The sequence below is a fragment of the Dendronephthya gigantea genome, unplaced genomic scaffold (genome assembly GCF_004324835.1).
Source record: "Dendronephthya gigantea isolate DGI-Jeju-01 unplaced genomic scaffold, DenGig_1.0 000053F, whole genome shotgun sequence".
NCBI lineage: Eukaryota > Metazoa > Cnidaria > Anthozoa > Malacalcyonacea > Nephtheidae > Dendronephthya > Dendronephthya gigantea.
This window is the reverse complement of record NW_021163063.1, coordinates 102,209-117,692: the sequence shown is the minus strand read 5'-3', so window position 1 is coordinate 117,692 and position 15,484 is coordinate 102,209. Positions and strand designations below refer to the sequence as shown.

Below are 15,484 nucleotides of genomic sequence, written 5' to 3'. Positions count from 1 at the left end.
AGAAATTTCATTCTTACCATTGAATTCCTAGAACCAAAACGGCAAAGATGACCACAAGGGCCATCGCTTGCTTCGACATTTTGTGGAAGTGACTTGTTCTCCCAAGGTTACTTGATGAACTGACGATCTGAAAAACGTTTCACTTCACTTCAAATCAACAACCTGTTATTTTACTTGTGACCAAAAAGCAAAACCTGCAATGAGAATGCAATGAAAAATTAACACCATTTAGAAGAAGTGAATTCCACCTCTACTTGGACGAGAAAACGAATTTTTGTCCAGTAACAAGAAAACAAACAGAATCATGTTCTAAACTGTTTAGTCTTAATTAAGGTTCAAGTTCTCTTTAGTTAATAAGGAAAAGTGTCTAGAAACCTTTTGGGATATCATAATGACAATAATATTTTGGTTTGCGATTCACTTGTAGGTACCCGTCAATACAGGTGCCAATGTAATAGAAAAGAAAAGCGTTTATTAGCTACATGGGTTTCATTAATTATTACGTACAATTCAAGGAAAAATACAGCCGTAAAAATATTTTGTCTGCTATAAGTGAAATATTGTAAGGTTCGAATAAGCAAGTAGTTGCAATTATACATACCTAGGTATTGACATATTTAACCGAATATCATGTGTGTTAACATACGAACATAACAGTTCTGTTAAGCGCTCGAAATATCTTGGACCATGAGTAAATCTTAATCTTTATTTAGCTTGATGTTGCTTCACCTCAGTGCGTTGGATACGTCTGATAGAGAGGATCGGTCAATTGTGCGAAAATGGCATTTAAATTTTGAGCAGAATTTATGAAGTGTGAAATTTTGAACAGCAAATTAAAACTTTTAAACTTTCAAAACTCTCTCATTTTTTTTAAAACAAGCGGTTAAATTTCAATTTCGAAAGGAACTCGTGCACAACAGTGCATCCCGTGATTTTTTAGGAATGCGCCATGGAAACATAGCCGGCTACGGTGGTATTATCTTTAGGGTACCCACATAAATTATTATTGCTAGGAAAAACTCATTTCAAAGCTGCGATATTTCATGTAGCAAAAAGTAACATTATGTCCAAAATTACTTGGTGTAGGTGTCTTCCCTCCTTGATCTCTGAACTCGCTTTCTGGTGAACATGAAAACAAGTTTACTTTTGTTTGCTGGCCACAGGGAGTTTTTGACGGGTGCTTTTGATCGCCAGAAATGAAAAGCTGCAGTTTGCTTGAAGAAAAGCTGCAAGTCAATCGTAATCATGAAAAATATTCTTTGACAGAGGAACTTACTATTGTAACTTCTTTCAACAACATGTACAAAAATTAATGTGATTTTCTAAATCTAAATTGGATTACTAAAGTGAACTAAATCACTAGTCCAGATCTTGTAACGCTTTTTGTCGTTTTTTTCTAAGCGAACGAAAAGTCTCATTCTTACTTTCGTTCAAGGTAACTCAAGATGTTGTTGAAAATTTCAAGTCTTGTAGATGGTCCTAAAACAATTGAATTTCGTTCACTCTATAAGTAATTTATAGCAACAATTTCCATGAGACAGATTCTAGTTTTACATGACAAACTATTATTATTGCACCACTTTAAATTGTTCTAGGTTCAGCTCTTAGGTAAAATTTTAGGCAATTCCATCGCTTTACCAATAAAAATTGGTTAGTTATCATGTTTATTAAAGTCGTTTATTAATTTTTCAATCGTTTTTTAACTTAAAACAACTTGTCTAGTTTCAAAGGAAGAATACATTTGGATGACTAAATGAAAAAAAAAAATTTATTAGTGGTCCACTTTAAACAGTTACAAGGACGATGGCCTAAGTTATTATGAATTTCCTTTTTCCTATAATGCAGTTATCACCATTACGCCACTATATAACTATGTCACTAGCACCTATTCTATTCTTTCTAGCATTATGCTTGCAACCTCTCATAAAACAAATTGTTGAATTTTCTAAAAGTCCCTGCCCTTCAGCAGCATATATTCCACAGCTGTATTACATGTGCTAAACGTACCAAATACTTGATAGACGATTATATTATCTTCATATAAACCATTCTCAATTCCAAGAGATAGAAAAGTTTCTTAACTGAAGATATGCCCGAATTATTAATGATTAGTGAATGTGCATTTTCGCCGAAGATAAGAAATCTTTTATTTAAAAAGGTCAAAATTGGTGCATATATAAAGGAGATTATTTTTATAAGTATTTAACAATTACTTAAAATCAAGGGAAATTGTCGACGTTCCTACATACCTAATTTTAGTGTGCAGTGATAACCAATTTGTGCATTGATATTTGATAAAAATGGAATGTGCAGTGATAAAATAAGAAATGTGCAGTGATAAATGGTATTTTCTCAACAGGACTCACTCTGTTGAGCCGGATTCGTCAGTAATTGTCCACCAAAATGCTGGAAATCAAGTCATAGGGACTTCAAAATACAGAAAATTTTCTGTGGTAGGTACTGCAGACCCCCTACATCTCATCCATCTTTAAATTACCAATTTCCAATTAGTACCAATTGTATAATCTACTATACCCGGTACTATACTATTGCAATCATATGTGCAGTCAGTGATAAAAAATTTTAAAATTAGCTATGCGTTCCTAATCCAAAGACCTATTACTTTTGGAGAATCAGCCCAGGTCTGCTTATAGGGGCTCTTACTTACAGTCGGCCAGTAGGTTTCGGTCTATTTTGAGAGATCTAGAGTTATCCTATACCATTTTAGGAAAATTAAGTTATTCGAGGCCATTACGCTTTTTTTTTAGATTTGTGAAATGTGACAAACAGCTAAGCCCATTTGATTCGTTAAAGCACATGAAAGTAATCGTACCCAATCAAGAAACGTTTATGAAACGATCTCGAATCCTCTGTTCATTCATGATTAAGATTTAGACACCTTGAGTTCCATTGCAGCCAATTTAACTTCGCAAATGAATTAACTTGTTGTCATTTTTTTTTATATGATGGCAAATTGAGACAAGAGTTTTGCAAAAGTAAGACACATGAAGCTCACGTAAGTTCAATATAATTTTAATACAACACAACATAAACTTCAGAATGAAATCTGAATCTACTCACTACAATTAAGCATAAATAATTTTGACATCCCAGAATTTCTTCACTTTAATTTCTAAGCATAAAATAGAAGAGAAACGGATGAGAAACTTGACAACGTTGATTTCTCCTGCACGATAGCAGGTGAACCGTCGTAGGGGTTGTTTACATGAGCCAGGTTACCGAGATTAAAAGAAGCGTAAAATGTACCTTAAGGTATTGAAAAAAGTCTTTTTGAAACAAAATAATCACATGCTATTGTTAGGATGATAAAACGACTGCCAGAATCGTGTTGTTTACTAATCTCAATACCTCATACTTCGTTAAATCGTTCGAATGCAATTCGAACAAGAGACAATGAAGCTTAATGAGGTTTATTATTTAATTATCTATTATTTGAATTGCGTTCGCCCCGACGAAAATGCGACGTAGCTATAACCTAGCCAGAACATATTTTATCAATTCTCTAGTTATTTACAAATAAGTGGTTTTGTATATGGTCATTAAAATTAGGTCTGAGGCAAGTAATCTTTGTTGTTGCTTTCTAAGCGATTTCAGTTTAAAGATTTCGGGGCCAATTTACTTACAAACCGAATGTTTAGTGCAATTATGCATATAAATAAATACAAAAGAACAAAACAGCAAAGGAAAACACTCTGTCGTGAACCTCCGTCCCTGAATACTTTTACTCGTTCAAGGGCTTGTGAATATATTTCACATCTCCTAATCATATGCATCAACATATGCTAAACACCGAATCATATAATAACATATTTTCTGATCAAAGATGTTCTTTCATTCGAGAGAAATACTTACAAGTTCTTTCTTGTTTGTTTTCAGAAATTACTCACCTTTTGCAATCAAGCTAGCTGGGTAAAAGGCACAACCTTTGCAATAATACTTGGTCCCTCACCAGCTCGGCGTTGAACCTACACATTCAAAAGAAATAAACCATGTGTTGTTGTTTGAACGGCCTGAAATCAACTTTCAAAGATTATTTTCAGCTAGTATAATCACTAGGGTGATTATTGAAAATTTGGTTCCTGATTGGTCGAGCGACGTCGGATTATGACGTGATAATCACCTCAACGGCCCTTTCAAAATAACTACCAGTTGTTTTTATAAAACTGACAGACGATAGAGTAATTTCAACGAAAATACTGTACTTAGAGGCACAAAAATAGGAAATAATTTGGACTAAAATAATTTTCGAAGTGAAAAACTACGTTGTAGAACGCTTTTATGACACATTCTTTTACCGTTGGGTATTCTTTCGACAAAACCTTACACACCCAGACCTACACGGGGGCGTAGGATGCATTCTGAGAGTGGGGGAAACACTTTTTGGTTAATAAAAAAGGAAGCTGAAAATATGTAGGGACGGTTTGATTGCCGAAGCTGCAAGAGCACGACTTGTGTGGTTTATATAAGTGCTCTACAAACTATTTGGGCACGTGTTGGTCCATTTTAAAATACTATTCACAGCTATATTACCTTTTTCATAAAGTAAGTTTTTCATCACGAAAATGGCACCTTTTGTCCCTTTCGGGGGGGCTGGGGGCACGTTGGCCCACGTGCCCCCCGGTTCCTACGCCATCACACATATACTCATATAAATTTAATTGTTTACCTGAGTAACAGCATCGTGAGTTCCGTGCCCAGACCAGCCAAGAAGTGCAAATGAGTGATGAAGGCGGCGGATGAATGGTATCCTCGCCCCAAGTCTCTCTAAAGCACGGTAGGCGTTACACGACATTCGCCTGGACCCTTCCCTTTGAACTGCAACAAGCACGAACCTCCTAAAAAGTGAAATAGATGCGTTTATTAGTTGGAAGATTTCATCTTGGACATTTGGGGGCCTGGGGCATACGTTGTTTCTTTCCTACGAAAAATGGGGACTTCTTCTTGATAGATATCCAATGGTCTATTGTTTGAAATGCGTGAAAGTTTGAAAATACTTTGAACATATATAACCGTTAGTGTATGCGGCTGTTTAAGCATTACTTCCTTACTTCTCTGATGAGAGTCGCATTGCTGAGTGTACTGGAAGATTGATGGCTGGATTAACGAAACTTCAACAAAACTTATGTTACAAAGTGCAGGTAAAGCACAAAGTTTGATAACGGTTTAACGTGACACGCTCCTTTTATTTCTTCTGAACTCAGCAGGTAAATAATAAACATCCCACAAGTGGTGAGATAAATCTATTTTAAATCTCTTACTCTGACTGTATCTTGTTAAGGAAGTGCACCATGCGACGACAAGCCAACTTGGAAGCGAAGGTATCAAACGCCACGGACGATTCAACCGTACCTATGTGAAGGAAACATAAATTGTGCACATTTTAGTTTAAATATGGTTGCCTAAAGAATCATGGTATCTTCAATACCTCTGGAGCTGGTTGTGTAAGGCAGCCAACTTCAACTATCGTTAGCAGAAGAATTAACAAATCAGAATCGTGTATATTTTGGAACCGTATTGATATGAAAAAAATGCTATGCTATATATAGATCAGTGAGACATATAGCCAATCAGAATACAGTATTTGAACTTAGATTGCCTTCGCAAACAATGAATATTAGTATATCGATAGTGATGTTTATGACCACTGCAATAAAAATAATAATGTTCATAATATACCTTTTCTTGCGTGGACAACAACAATATTATAACCACGGCTGTGTTTTGAATGATCTTTGTTGTTAACAGATATAATTGCACGACCATGCCCGTGTCTTCCCTGGTCTCTGGCACCTTCACTTCTGATGTAAATGCCAAGACGATTACCAATGCCAGAGGGGGGTTTAGGAGTGGTGTTTGCTGCAATAATGCCAAAATATAAAAAATGTAAATAGAAATATCATTTCTAAGCCAGGTTTTAATATACCATAAGCTACTGTACTTCGAGGAACAATACTTTGATGACAGGTAAGCTGGATGACATCGATCTTCAGACTTGTTACAAGTTACAATATTGTTCCGACACATACAATACAGCTAAGGCATATTAATTTTGCTACAATCTTCACAAGACAAGATTGTTGTAGCATTGTTACATTTATGAGCTAGAAACATCGAAAGAGCCATGTAAAAAAGCCTGTTACAAATTGTCCTAAACTTGTTTTCGGACTCGCTACCAGATGTGAAAGAGATCTTTACGTAGTGTGTACAGCAAAACTAATAAACACATCAGTATCACTCAAATGACTCAATGCCAATTTCGCATGCGGGGGAAAGGCGTCTATGGAAACCCGGCTTCATAATAATGCTTGCATACCTTTCCAAGCTTCGAAATTAATTCCGGGAATGTTGCTACATTCAACACGACGAACGTTTCCTCCACCAGCTAAGAATGCATTTCTTTGAATAGAAACGATTTTATTCAAATTATCGCAAAAGATTCTCGACATCGTTGCCTTTTCAATCTCGAACAACTGCTTGGCAGTGAACACACCGGGTCTTCTGTAGAAGAAACTGTCTCCATCTCTTAATCGTCTGAACTGCTCTCGGATGATACAGCCAAAGGTCGCTCCAACGATTCCACCGTTAGCCGGGGCTTCCGCTAATCCAGCAATCCACAAATCTGCGTTTGAAGGCCTTTTGTACAACCTTCGCAAGAGAATTCTGTTCCAACCATTTCTGATTTCTCTTCTTGTAGCGAAGAAACTTCTCGCATTTCGCAATCCGCAAAAACGTCGATATGCGTTGTACCCAGGTAAGCCATGATCTCTGCCGCGCTGAACGTTCAATGCAGCAAGATTTAGACCGCCTTCAGAGTTACCTGGCCTTTGGAACAGGTGTTCCAGCAGATCATCAGCGAGTTTTCGATCAAATCTTTCCGATGAATTACCCAGTAAACCAAGAAGTATTGGTTCTATACCTCGTTCTTTTATGAAAGTGGTGTTGAAGAACATTTCACGTAATGGCAAAGGGCTCCTTATGGGGTTGAAATTTGCATCGAGGACATCAAATGTTGGCCTGATTAAAGTGTGTCCAAATCTAAATGCCGCTGTGGAAAATGCGTTTGTAAGGTCAGGATTGACGTTCGGATCATAGCCTGGGTAAACTGGAAGCGTGTTTCCAATGATTATTGGGAGGAAGTCCACGTATGCGATTTTTTGCCACACAGCGCCAACGATTTTTCTCGCCTCTTGGTAAAGATCATTCTCTTTCCAGCTGGGATTGATTTTGCTTAACTCTCGGGCAATTCTGTTATGTTCACGAACGAACAAAGTGTGCATGGAGGCCAGTCCGGGCTGTTCATTTGTTCGAACATCACCAGATAGGAAACATTTACTTCCTAATTCGCTTTCTCTACATAATTCGACAGGAAATTCCAGTTCTCCAGAATTATCAATTGGTAATAAAGGGCCATTTTTTACATTCGATGTAGCCAACAATCCTTTGCCACCTGAAGAAAAAAATTTTCATTTCCTGTGATTTTAAAATTTCTTAAACTGCGAGCACCATTCATGCACACATACACTTTCAAAAGTGAAATATCTGGCAATTAAAATATTAAAAGTGAAAAATGAAATATTTGTGACTTTGATAATATAAATGTGAAAAATCCATATTTGTTCAGTCGAATTTATAAAGCAATGTCACAGCTGGCTGCTGTTCGCCGAAAAGTTCTGCCTCGCCAGAGTATTAGAAGATAGTACTAACTGTTTTTATCCCTTAATCGTTCTGCGAGTTCCTCTGTAGAACCGTAGACTTGCGAGGCGTCCACAAATGACGTAATACTATTCAGCTGTTCTCTTCTGGTATAACGACCATTTCGTATCTGACATTCACTTGCTGATCTTCTGAAAGGAAGCGCTCTCAATCGACCGAATCTTTGGATAGTGTAACATGGCACTGCAAAGTCAGCGCCTTTTCTTTTGTTTCTGTAAAATTTTAGGTAAAGTCTTGGATTCAGATTTTGTTTCATTGTTAGCTTTATTTTTATCTATCCCAATAACTGTCCACGGAGAAATTGTTGTGTAGAGTCTCCAATAAACAAAATTGTATGATAGCAATACTGGGGCCGGTTTTATCAAGCCCGCTTAGTTTAAACCCTTACATCTCTCTTGAATGAGTCAACTTGAATATTATGCACTGAAGCAGTAGTTTTGTATTAAGGTAAAAAACATTTAGTTTGCTTGTGGAATGAAACGACGGAATTGCTTTCTATATTGAACTTTTCCACCGTCAAAGATAAACGGGCTTCATACGACCAGCCCCTGAACTATAGCCAGCTATAGCCAGGAACGGCAACAAGAACAACAAGCAACAAAAGTGATAAAAAACCCAAAAGGAGTTATAACTGCAACAACAATATATAAAAACAGCAATAACATTGAAAACAAAATAAAATAGAACAATGCAAACAAATCGAATCAACAAGAGGTGCAAAAAATGGCAACAATAAAGAACGACGACAATTTAATTAAAATGAAAAAAGAAGAATACCAAAAGCAATTGAACCGCAACAAAACGTAGAAAGCAGAAACAATAACGAACTGTTACTCTGACATTTGTTACAAAAGAAACGCAATGAAAACAACAATTATAGCAACAAATGCCGGTGAGATTTGTTCAAGAAAGAACGGCAACTGAAACAAAAACTACCGCAACAAAAGTGTGCGTGACAACAATAGAAAGCCAAGAAGAACAAGAATATCAAACCAATATCCTTGTTTTCGGTTCTATTTTATAGACCTTGTTGTGGGACACATCACAAAACGACTTTACAGATAACGTTCGGGGACCAACGTACCTGTTTTTGAGCTCACATCTGTCTCCAGCCTCGCTCTCCAGTGAAATGCCGACGTCATGATCCAGGAATTGTCCAAATTGCATAAGTAAGTGGGAATTAGTTAATCTTCTTCTCGAAGGCCGAGGTTGTGAAATGATAAATCTTTTAGATACCCTAAGCGTTGCAGGGATATTTGGGACGAAGATTTGACCAGGGAATCCGATGGGATCGTTGAGATTGTCAAAGTCAAAATATCTTGCAGGAACCAAACGGTTTAGAGCACGGGGGGCGGAACCAAAGAGAGGATTTATAATGTTGTTACAGGTGCCATCAATTGTCCGATAATCCGGATTCGTTGAGCACGTTACATCTCTGGGCGGTTTGCATTTACATTTTCTTGCCAAGTGCTGTAACGCTTTGCTTGAAAACAAGGTATTTAGAGACCAGCGGAGAGCAACACCTTTTATATCTGCAAGAAGATGACAATTTACTTAAATTAGGTTATACGCTGTTTTTTGCCATTGGCAAGCTTTGCCGAGTTTTTTAGTTTTTGCGAGTTCTCTCTTTCCTAACTTACACGGCGGTCGCTGGAAGCAAAAATCGCTATCGAAAGAAATCAATGTAGATTAGAGGAATATAAATGAATATACTGCCCTGCCTCGAGTTAAGTTTCTAGGAGGGGGGGGGTTACCCCCAAAACACAATGGTCTCCCTCCTCTATGCCAGGCTTAGTAGTTCTGTTCTACCGTGATATTTTCAACGACTTCGAAGTGAAAACATAGCAAATTCCGAATTTAGAAAAATAGAAATGATTATTTCAATCCATTTCAGCCAACGTATATACTAAGACCGCGCGAAGAAGGGCTTGAACTATAAAACGTATTGTGTTAAAAATAAACTTACCATCGACATCGACCCTGTTCAATACTTTTTCTATTCCGCACTCTATTACTCTGTCAACCCGTATGGCTGCCATCATTTCTTTGAACATCTTAGGTTCCATTTTTCGGGACGCGTGTCTAAACGCTCTGTGCAAAGTTGACGGACTAGGGTTGAGAGTTTTGGACAGTTTACTTGGACGAACGTTTGAAGATTTACACTTCGACAAATCCGAATCACCAAAGCCCCTGGGAAGAATAATCAGTTTTATAACTCTGGTTCCAAGATGATGTCTTCGGCGAAACACGCATTTTCGGTTGATAAACACACGGAAGAACAGTTTTCTGATTCCATTCTTGCTCTTTGGTATGTTTCGAAGTGATCCTCTAAACCACAATGCACCGCTACGATGACCAATTCTGACACACTGACCACATCTTGCCACATGGAACGTGGTACGACACCGTCGATGAACTCGTATCCGTCCAATAATCCGTCGAGGTCTAACGTTCTCTGTGAGAATAATTGTGTGGAATCCTCGGCGGAATCGTCTTTTTTGCCAGAGTCCTCTATTTATCAATCTGAGTGTCCTGAGCCGCCTGAGTCGTCTGAGCCGGCTGCTTATTCTAAGCCGCCGGAGAAGCCGGAGCCGCCTGAGTCTTCGGAGTCTCCTAAGGGGTCCGAGTCTCCTGAGTCGCCTGAGTCGCCTGAGCCGCCTGAGTCGCCTGAGTTGCCGGAGTCGTCTGAGTCGCCTGAGTCGCCGGAGTCTCCTAAGGGGCCTGAGTCTCTTGATGTTGACTTTCTTGCCATTCTTGAATCTCTTGACCAACCTGAGTCTCCATAGCAGCGTGCGTATATGGTGGCGCATGCGTCTCACGAGCCGGAAGAGTTTCCTGAGCCGTCTGTGTATCTTGATCCGTCTGCGTCTGCCTGCCTTGAGCCGCCTGAATATCCCACGCAGCCTGTGTCGCTGTTTCAACCTGTGTCTCAAGATCCGCCTGGATTTCTTAAGCCGCCGGTGTAACGTGATCCAAAGCCTCCTGAACCCCCTGTGCCGTCTGCGCCCTCTGAGTCGTCTGAGTCTCCACAACTGCCTGAGAAACTTGCGCCTCCTTAGCCGCCTGATCCTTATCAGTTTCCTGAACCGCCTGCGTCTATGGAGTTTCCTGAGCCGCCTGATTGCTATGAGTTTCCTGAACCGCCTCAATCTTAGGAGTTTCCTGAGCCGCCTGAGTCTTTGGAGTTTCCTGAGGCGCCTGAGTCTTCGGAGTTTCCTGAGGCGCCTGAGTCTTCGGAGTTTCCTGAGCCGCCTGAGTCTTCGGAGTTTCCTGAGCCGCCTGAGTCTTCAGAGTTTCCTGAGCCGCCTGAGTCTTCGGAGTTTCCTGAGCCGCCTGAGTCTTCGGAGTTTCCTGAGTCTTCGGAGTTTCCTGAGTCTGTGGAGATGCTTTCTTCGGTGATGATGCCTTCTTCTTCGGCGATGATGTCTTTTTCTTCGGCGCCGAAACAACTTTCTCTTAAAATGGTGTAACACTTTTCTTACCAAGCCAAACAGCTTTTTTGTCCGGACCTTCTCGGGTTTCACTGTAAAGCGAGAGAGAAAGAGAGAAAGAGAGAGGGCATGAATATAAACTTGATTGATGCAAAGAGCGTATTAGGAACTGTAGTCATTCATGTCTAAGTATTCCTGATTTTCAAGAAGGCGATATCGGCGAAAGCTATTGACGGTGATCATCGCTAGTCTATCGAGAGAAATTATCTACTTCATTGATGATAAACAATCCCTGAAAATTGGAGATTAATTGCGTTACATGAGTTACATAAAGTGAATAATTATTAATCTACAAGGTCTTCCCTATGGGAGGTTGGAAATGAAAAAATGCTTTCCAGTCACATTGATATCTTTTTTGGATTACCTCGGATGGAAATTGATTTAATAAGCTAGGACACTTACCTGTAGGTTCGTCTTTATCGCTTTCTGAGCTCGGAGAATCTTCTGATTCCTCTTTAGAATTCCCATCTAAAATTAAAAGTGATACAACATAAATTAGTGTCACATTCCGGACTGTATATTTATAGTTACTTAATATACAATCTTCGTGCAATGGCCTAAATCTACCCAGGCGATTGGTCAAAATCAATCACGTAGTTTCTTGTTGCCTGGCGACAGTTCATGGGAATCATCATTTATTCGCAATAACCCATAGAAAATCGTGGTTTATTCGCAATAACCGATGAAAATCTTGTTTTATTCAAAAATGACAGTCTGCAGCGAAGCTTAGATCTTCCATGCAGCAATCAATAAACTCATATTGTATATTAAGAGTGTTAGAGACTTTATGTTCGTGTTTTGTTCACAAATAAACGGACTTGCTGACCATACAATGAACTCGGAATGTCAATATTGAAATTTCTCGTTCATTGCATGGTCAGCGCATGCGTTTATTTGTGGACAAAATACTCACGACAGTCTCTAACCCTTAAATAAGACTCAGATATGAGTTCACGCCAGAAAGATATCCCACAACTTACCAACGGGTTTGCTTTCTTCGTCAAATTCCCCACCTAAAATAGAGTAACTTGTGTCATGACTTATTTGACCAAACATTACACCCAAGTTTAAAACTAAAGGGAAAATCATGGGAGAATTGAAATTAATGTAAGGCTTATGATTTACCAAAATCTGAGGGGCTATCTTCTTCCATGATTTAATGGGATATTATATGCGTTAGTTTTAACATTTCTAAGTAAATTTATTGTTATAAAGAGAGCCAAGTTTGAGTACAAGTTTATTTAACCTGTCCAGCCACATACCGTTATTGTTGTCTTCGTCTGTTACTGAGCTACGAGAATGGTCTGAATCTTCTTGAGAATCTTCGTCTAACATTTAAAGTGATACAACTTACGTTATCCTCACATTTCTCGGTATATTTAAATCGTCTTGTATAATTTGAAGTTATACCACTTGCGTTAGCCTAACATTCTTAGATATATTTATAGTTACTTTGTAACTTAAGTTTGAGTGCATGTTAATCTAACCAGGCTGGTCACTTACCAGTAGGTTCTTCGTCTTCTTCGGTTTCTGAGCCCGGAGAATCTTCTGATTCCTCTTCTGAGTCGTCTTCTATAATTTAAAGTTATACCGCTTGTGTTAGCCTAATATTCTTAGATGTATTTATAGTTACTTTGTAACTTAAGTTTGAGTTCAAGTTAATTCAACCAGGCTGGTCACTTACCAGTAGGTTCTTCGTCTTCGTCGGTTTCTGAGTTCGGAGAATCTTCTGATTCCTCTTCTGAATCGTCTTCTAAAATTTGAATTTGCACCACTTGCATTAGCCCAACATTCTTAGATATATTTATAGTTACTTTGTAACTTAAGTTTGAGTTCAAGTTAATTCAACCAGACTGATCACTTACCAGTAGGTTCTTCGTTTTCTTCGGTTTCTGAGCTCGGAGAATCTTCTGAATCCTCTTCTGAGTCGTCTTCTATAATTTGAAGTCATACGACTTGCATTACCCCAACATTCTTAGATATATTTTAAGTTTGAATTCAAGTTAATTCAACCAGGGTGGTTGCTTACCAGTAGGTTCTTCGTCTTCTTCGGTTTCTGAGCTCGGAGAATCTTCCGAATCCTCTTCTGAGTCGTCTTCTATAATTTAAATTTATACCGCTTGTCTAACATTCTTAGATATATTTATAGTTACTTTGTAACATTTAGAATTTGTTCAAGTTAATTAAACCAGGGTGGTCACATGTCAGTAGGCTCTTCGTCTTCTTCAGTTTCTGAGCTCGGAGAATCTTAGTCATACGACTTGCGTTCGCCTAGCAATCTTTGACCTTCGTTTTAATTACAGTTGCATAGAGACTTAAGTGTGAGTTCAAGTTCAAGTCGATTAAACAGGCTGGCCGCTTACCAGTAGGTTCGTCCTCTTCCATTTCAGATTCACTTTTCGAGTCGCTTTCTAATGTATAAAGTGGACATAATCTACACTATCTATTCTTTAGATTTCGGTAGGTGTTCAAGTTAGTTTAACCTAGCCGGACACTTACCAGGGTCTTTATCATCCTGTGCCACTGAGTTCGAGGAATCGTCTTTCTTTGAATCGTTTTCTAATATTTAAAGCAACACAAGTTCGTTGGACTCCAATTTCCGGGTATGTTTTACATTAAGGAGAAATAGCTACCTTAAACATGACCGTCCACCTACCAGTAGAATCGTTCTCTTTATGTTCGCTTTCCTCGTCTGAAGTATCCTCTTTCGAAACATCCTCTGATTTAAAATGACAGAACTTGTGTTAATTTACTATGTAAAAAAGACAGATTCGCAATATTTTATGTTGATACCTTTATTTTCGTTTTCCTCGGCATCTGAGTCTAACGAACGTTTAAAATCCTTTTTGAAATCCACTGAAAAAATTTAAGATAAGTTAGATAAGTTAGGTTGAATAGGCTGCCAGTCCACTTTCATGGTGATTCGTTTTATTCCATAGAGCTTGAAAAATTTGGCAATTTTCCTAGAGCATTTTTCTTAGAGATTTTCAGAGATTAAAAGTCAAGTAAAAATAGGTAGTTTAAGCTGAAATAACCGGGACTTACCCGTAGGTTTGTTCAGGGTTGACGAAGTCATCTTTTTTAGGTGATTTCTTCGCTGTTCTTTCGCTTCCATCCTTGAAAAATGAAGAATGGCTAAATCAATAAACGTATTCGTACCAAAACAAATGAATTTAGTTCTTACCATTTAATTCCCAGTGCCAAAACGGCGAAGATGACCGCGAGGGTCATCGCTCGCTTCGACATTTTGTAGAAGCGATTTGTTTCCTCAAGGTTACTTGATGAACTGAAGACCTAAAGACGTTGTACTTCGCTTTATACGTAGCTACCTGTAATTTTACTTGTGACCAAAAAGCAAAAACTGTAATGAAAAATGAACACAATGTAGAAAAAATTCATTCCTTCTTAATTGGACTTAACTGGGATAAGAAATCGGAACCAATATTCGTAAATATTAGATCAGGCATGGGAAGACAAATGGTACAATATCTTAAATCGCTAGTATTGAAGTTAGAGTCTTACACCCAGTTGACAAGAGCGTCTAGAAATCCTTTTAGGATGACATATTTCTGTTTGCGTTCCACATGTAAGTACTGACAGGTGTCAACATAATTACAAGCAAAGCGTTCAAATTCCACTGTACAAACTTTCGTTGTCTTCTCCGAGAAATCACGAGATTCACCAGTTTTTCTGGTTTGGATTGAGAAATTGTGAGTTTCGAATAGGTAAATCAAATTACACGCATGTAAATCCACCTTATTGCATGATTATGTTAACATACGAACAAAACATTACTGTTAGCTCTCGAGATATACTTTAAGCTGGTTACTTAGGCTAGTTAGTGAAGGGTTAAAATTTCAACACCTTACTTGACGATATTTTCAGCTTGTTCGTGTCGTTGCGTTCTGAGAATTGAGAAATAATCAGTTCGTTCACCACAAAGTTTGGGGCTAATTACGTTGAGCTTTTACGAAAACTATTTAAACCTCCGACGTTAATGTCGATGAATATCAAGTACCATAAGAAAAATAAGTAAACAAGTAGTAAATATTGTTGAAAAACTTCATCCTGGATTACAACGATTAAGTGTTAAATTTTCGAGGTTGAAATTTCACCTCAAACTTTCACCTCTGTTCATTGTTAAATTAATAATTTAATTTAGAACATTTAACAAGTTGTAGCCTGAAGTCGGACAGTTAAATTGTTCGAAAAGCTGCTAAAATAAAAGTAAAAACCTCTTGTGGAATCCCGTTTGAAAC

General features: G+C 38.2%; 2 protein-coding genes and 1 pseudogene across 2 annotated transcripts; all 3 read right to left on the bottom strand.

Annotated features, from left to right (window-relative positions):
- Positions 1–4,785: 4,785 nt before the first annotated feature.
- LOC114529029 lies at positions 4,786–9,800 on the bottom strand (annotated as a pseudogene).
- Positions 9,801–10,744: 944 nt separating this feature from the next.
- Positions 10,745–12,378, bottom strand: LOC114529028 (opioid growth factor receptor-like). Its single transcript, XM_028550755.1, has 4 exons — positions 12,351–12,378; positions 12,206–12,298; positions 11,628–11,693; positions 10,745–11,189 (listed from the first exon to the last, which is right to left on the bottom strand). The coding sequence occupies exons 1-4, from the start codon at positions 12,376–12,378 to the stop codon at positions 10,831–10,833; spliced, it is 546 nt and encodes a 181-aa protein (XP_028406556.1). The 3' UTR covers positions 10,745–10,830.
- Positions 11,109–14,935, bottom strand: LOC114529157. Its single transcript, XM_028550923.1, has 14 exons — positions 14,410–14,935; positions 14,271–14,341; positions 14,019–14,081; positions 13,882–13,944; positions 13,725–13,784; positions 13,589–13,636; positions 13,255–13,323; positions 13,091–13,159; positions 12,910–12,978; positions 12,729–12,797; positions 12,488–12,553; positions 12,206–12,238; positions 11,628–11,693; positions 11,109–11,257 (listed from the first exon to the last, which is right to left on the bottom strand). The coding sequence occupies exons 3-11, from the start codon at positions 14,040–14,042 to the stop codon at positions 12,509–12,511; spliced, it is 516 nt and encodes a 171-aa protein (XP_028406724.1). The 5' UTR covers positions 14,043–14,081; positions 14,271–14,341; positions 14,410–14,935; the 3' UTR covers positions 11,109–11,257; positions 11,628–11,693; positions 12,206–12,238; positions 12,488–12,508.
- Between the last annotated feature and the right edge of the window lie 549 nt (positions 14,936–15,484).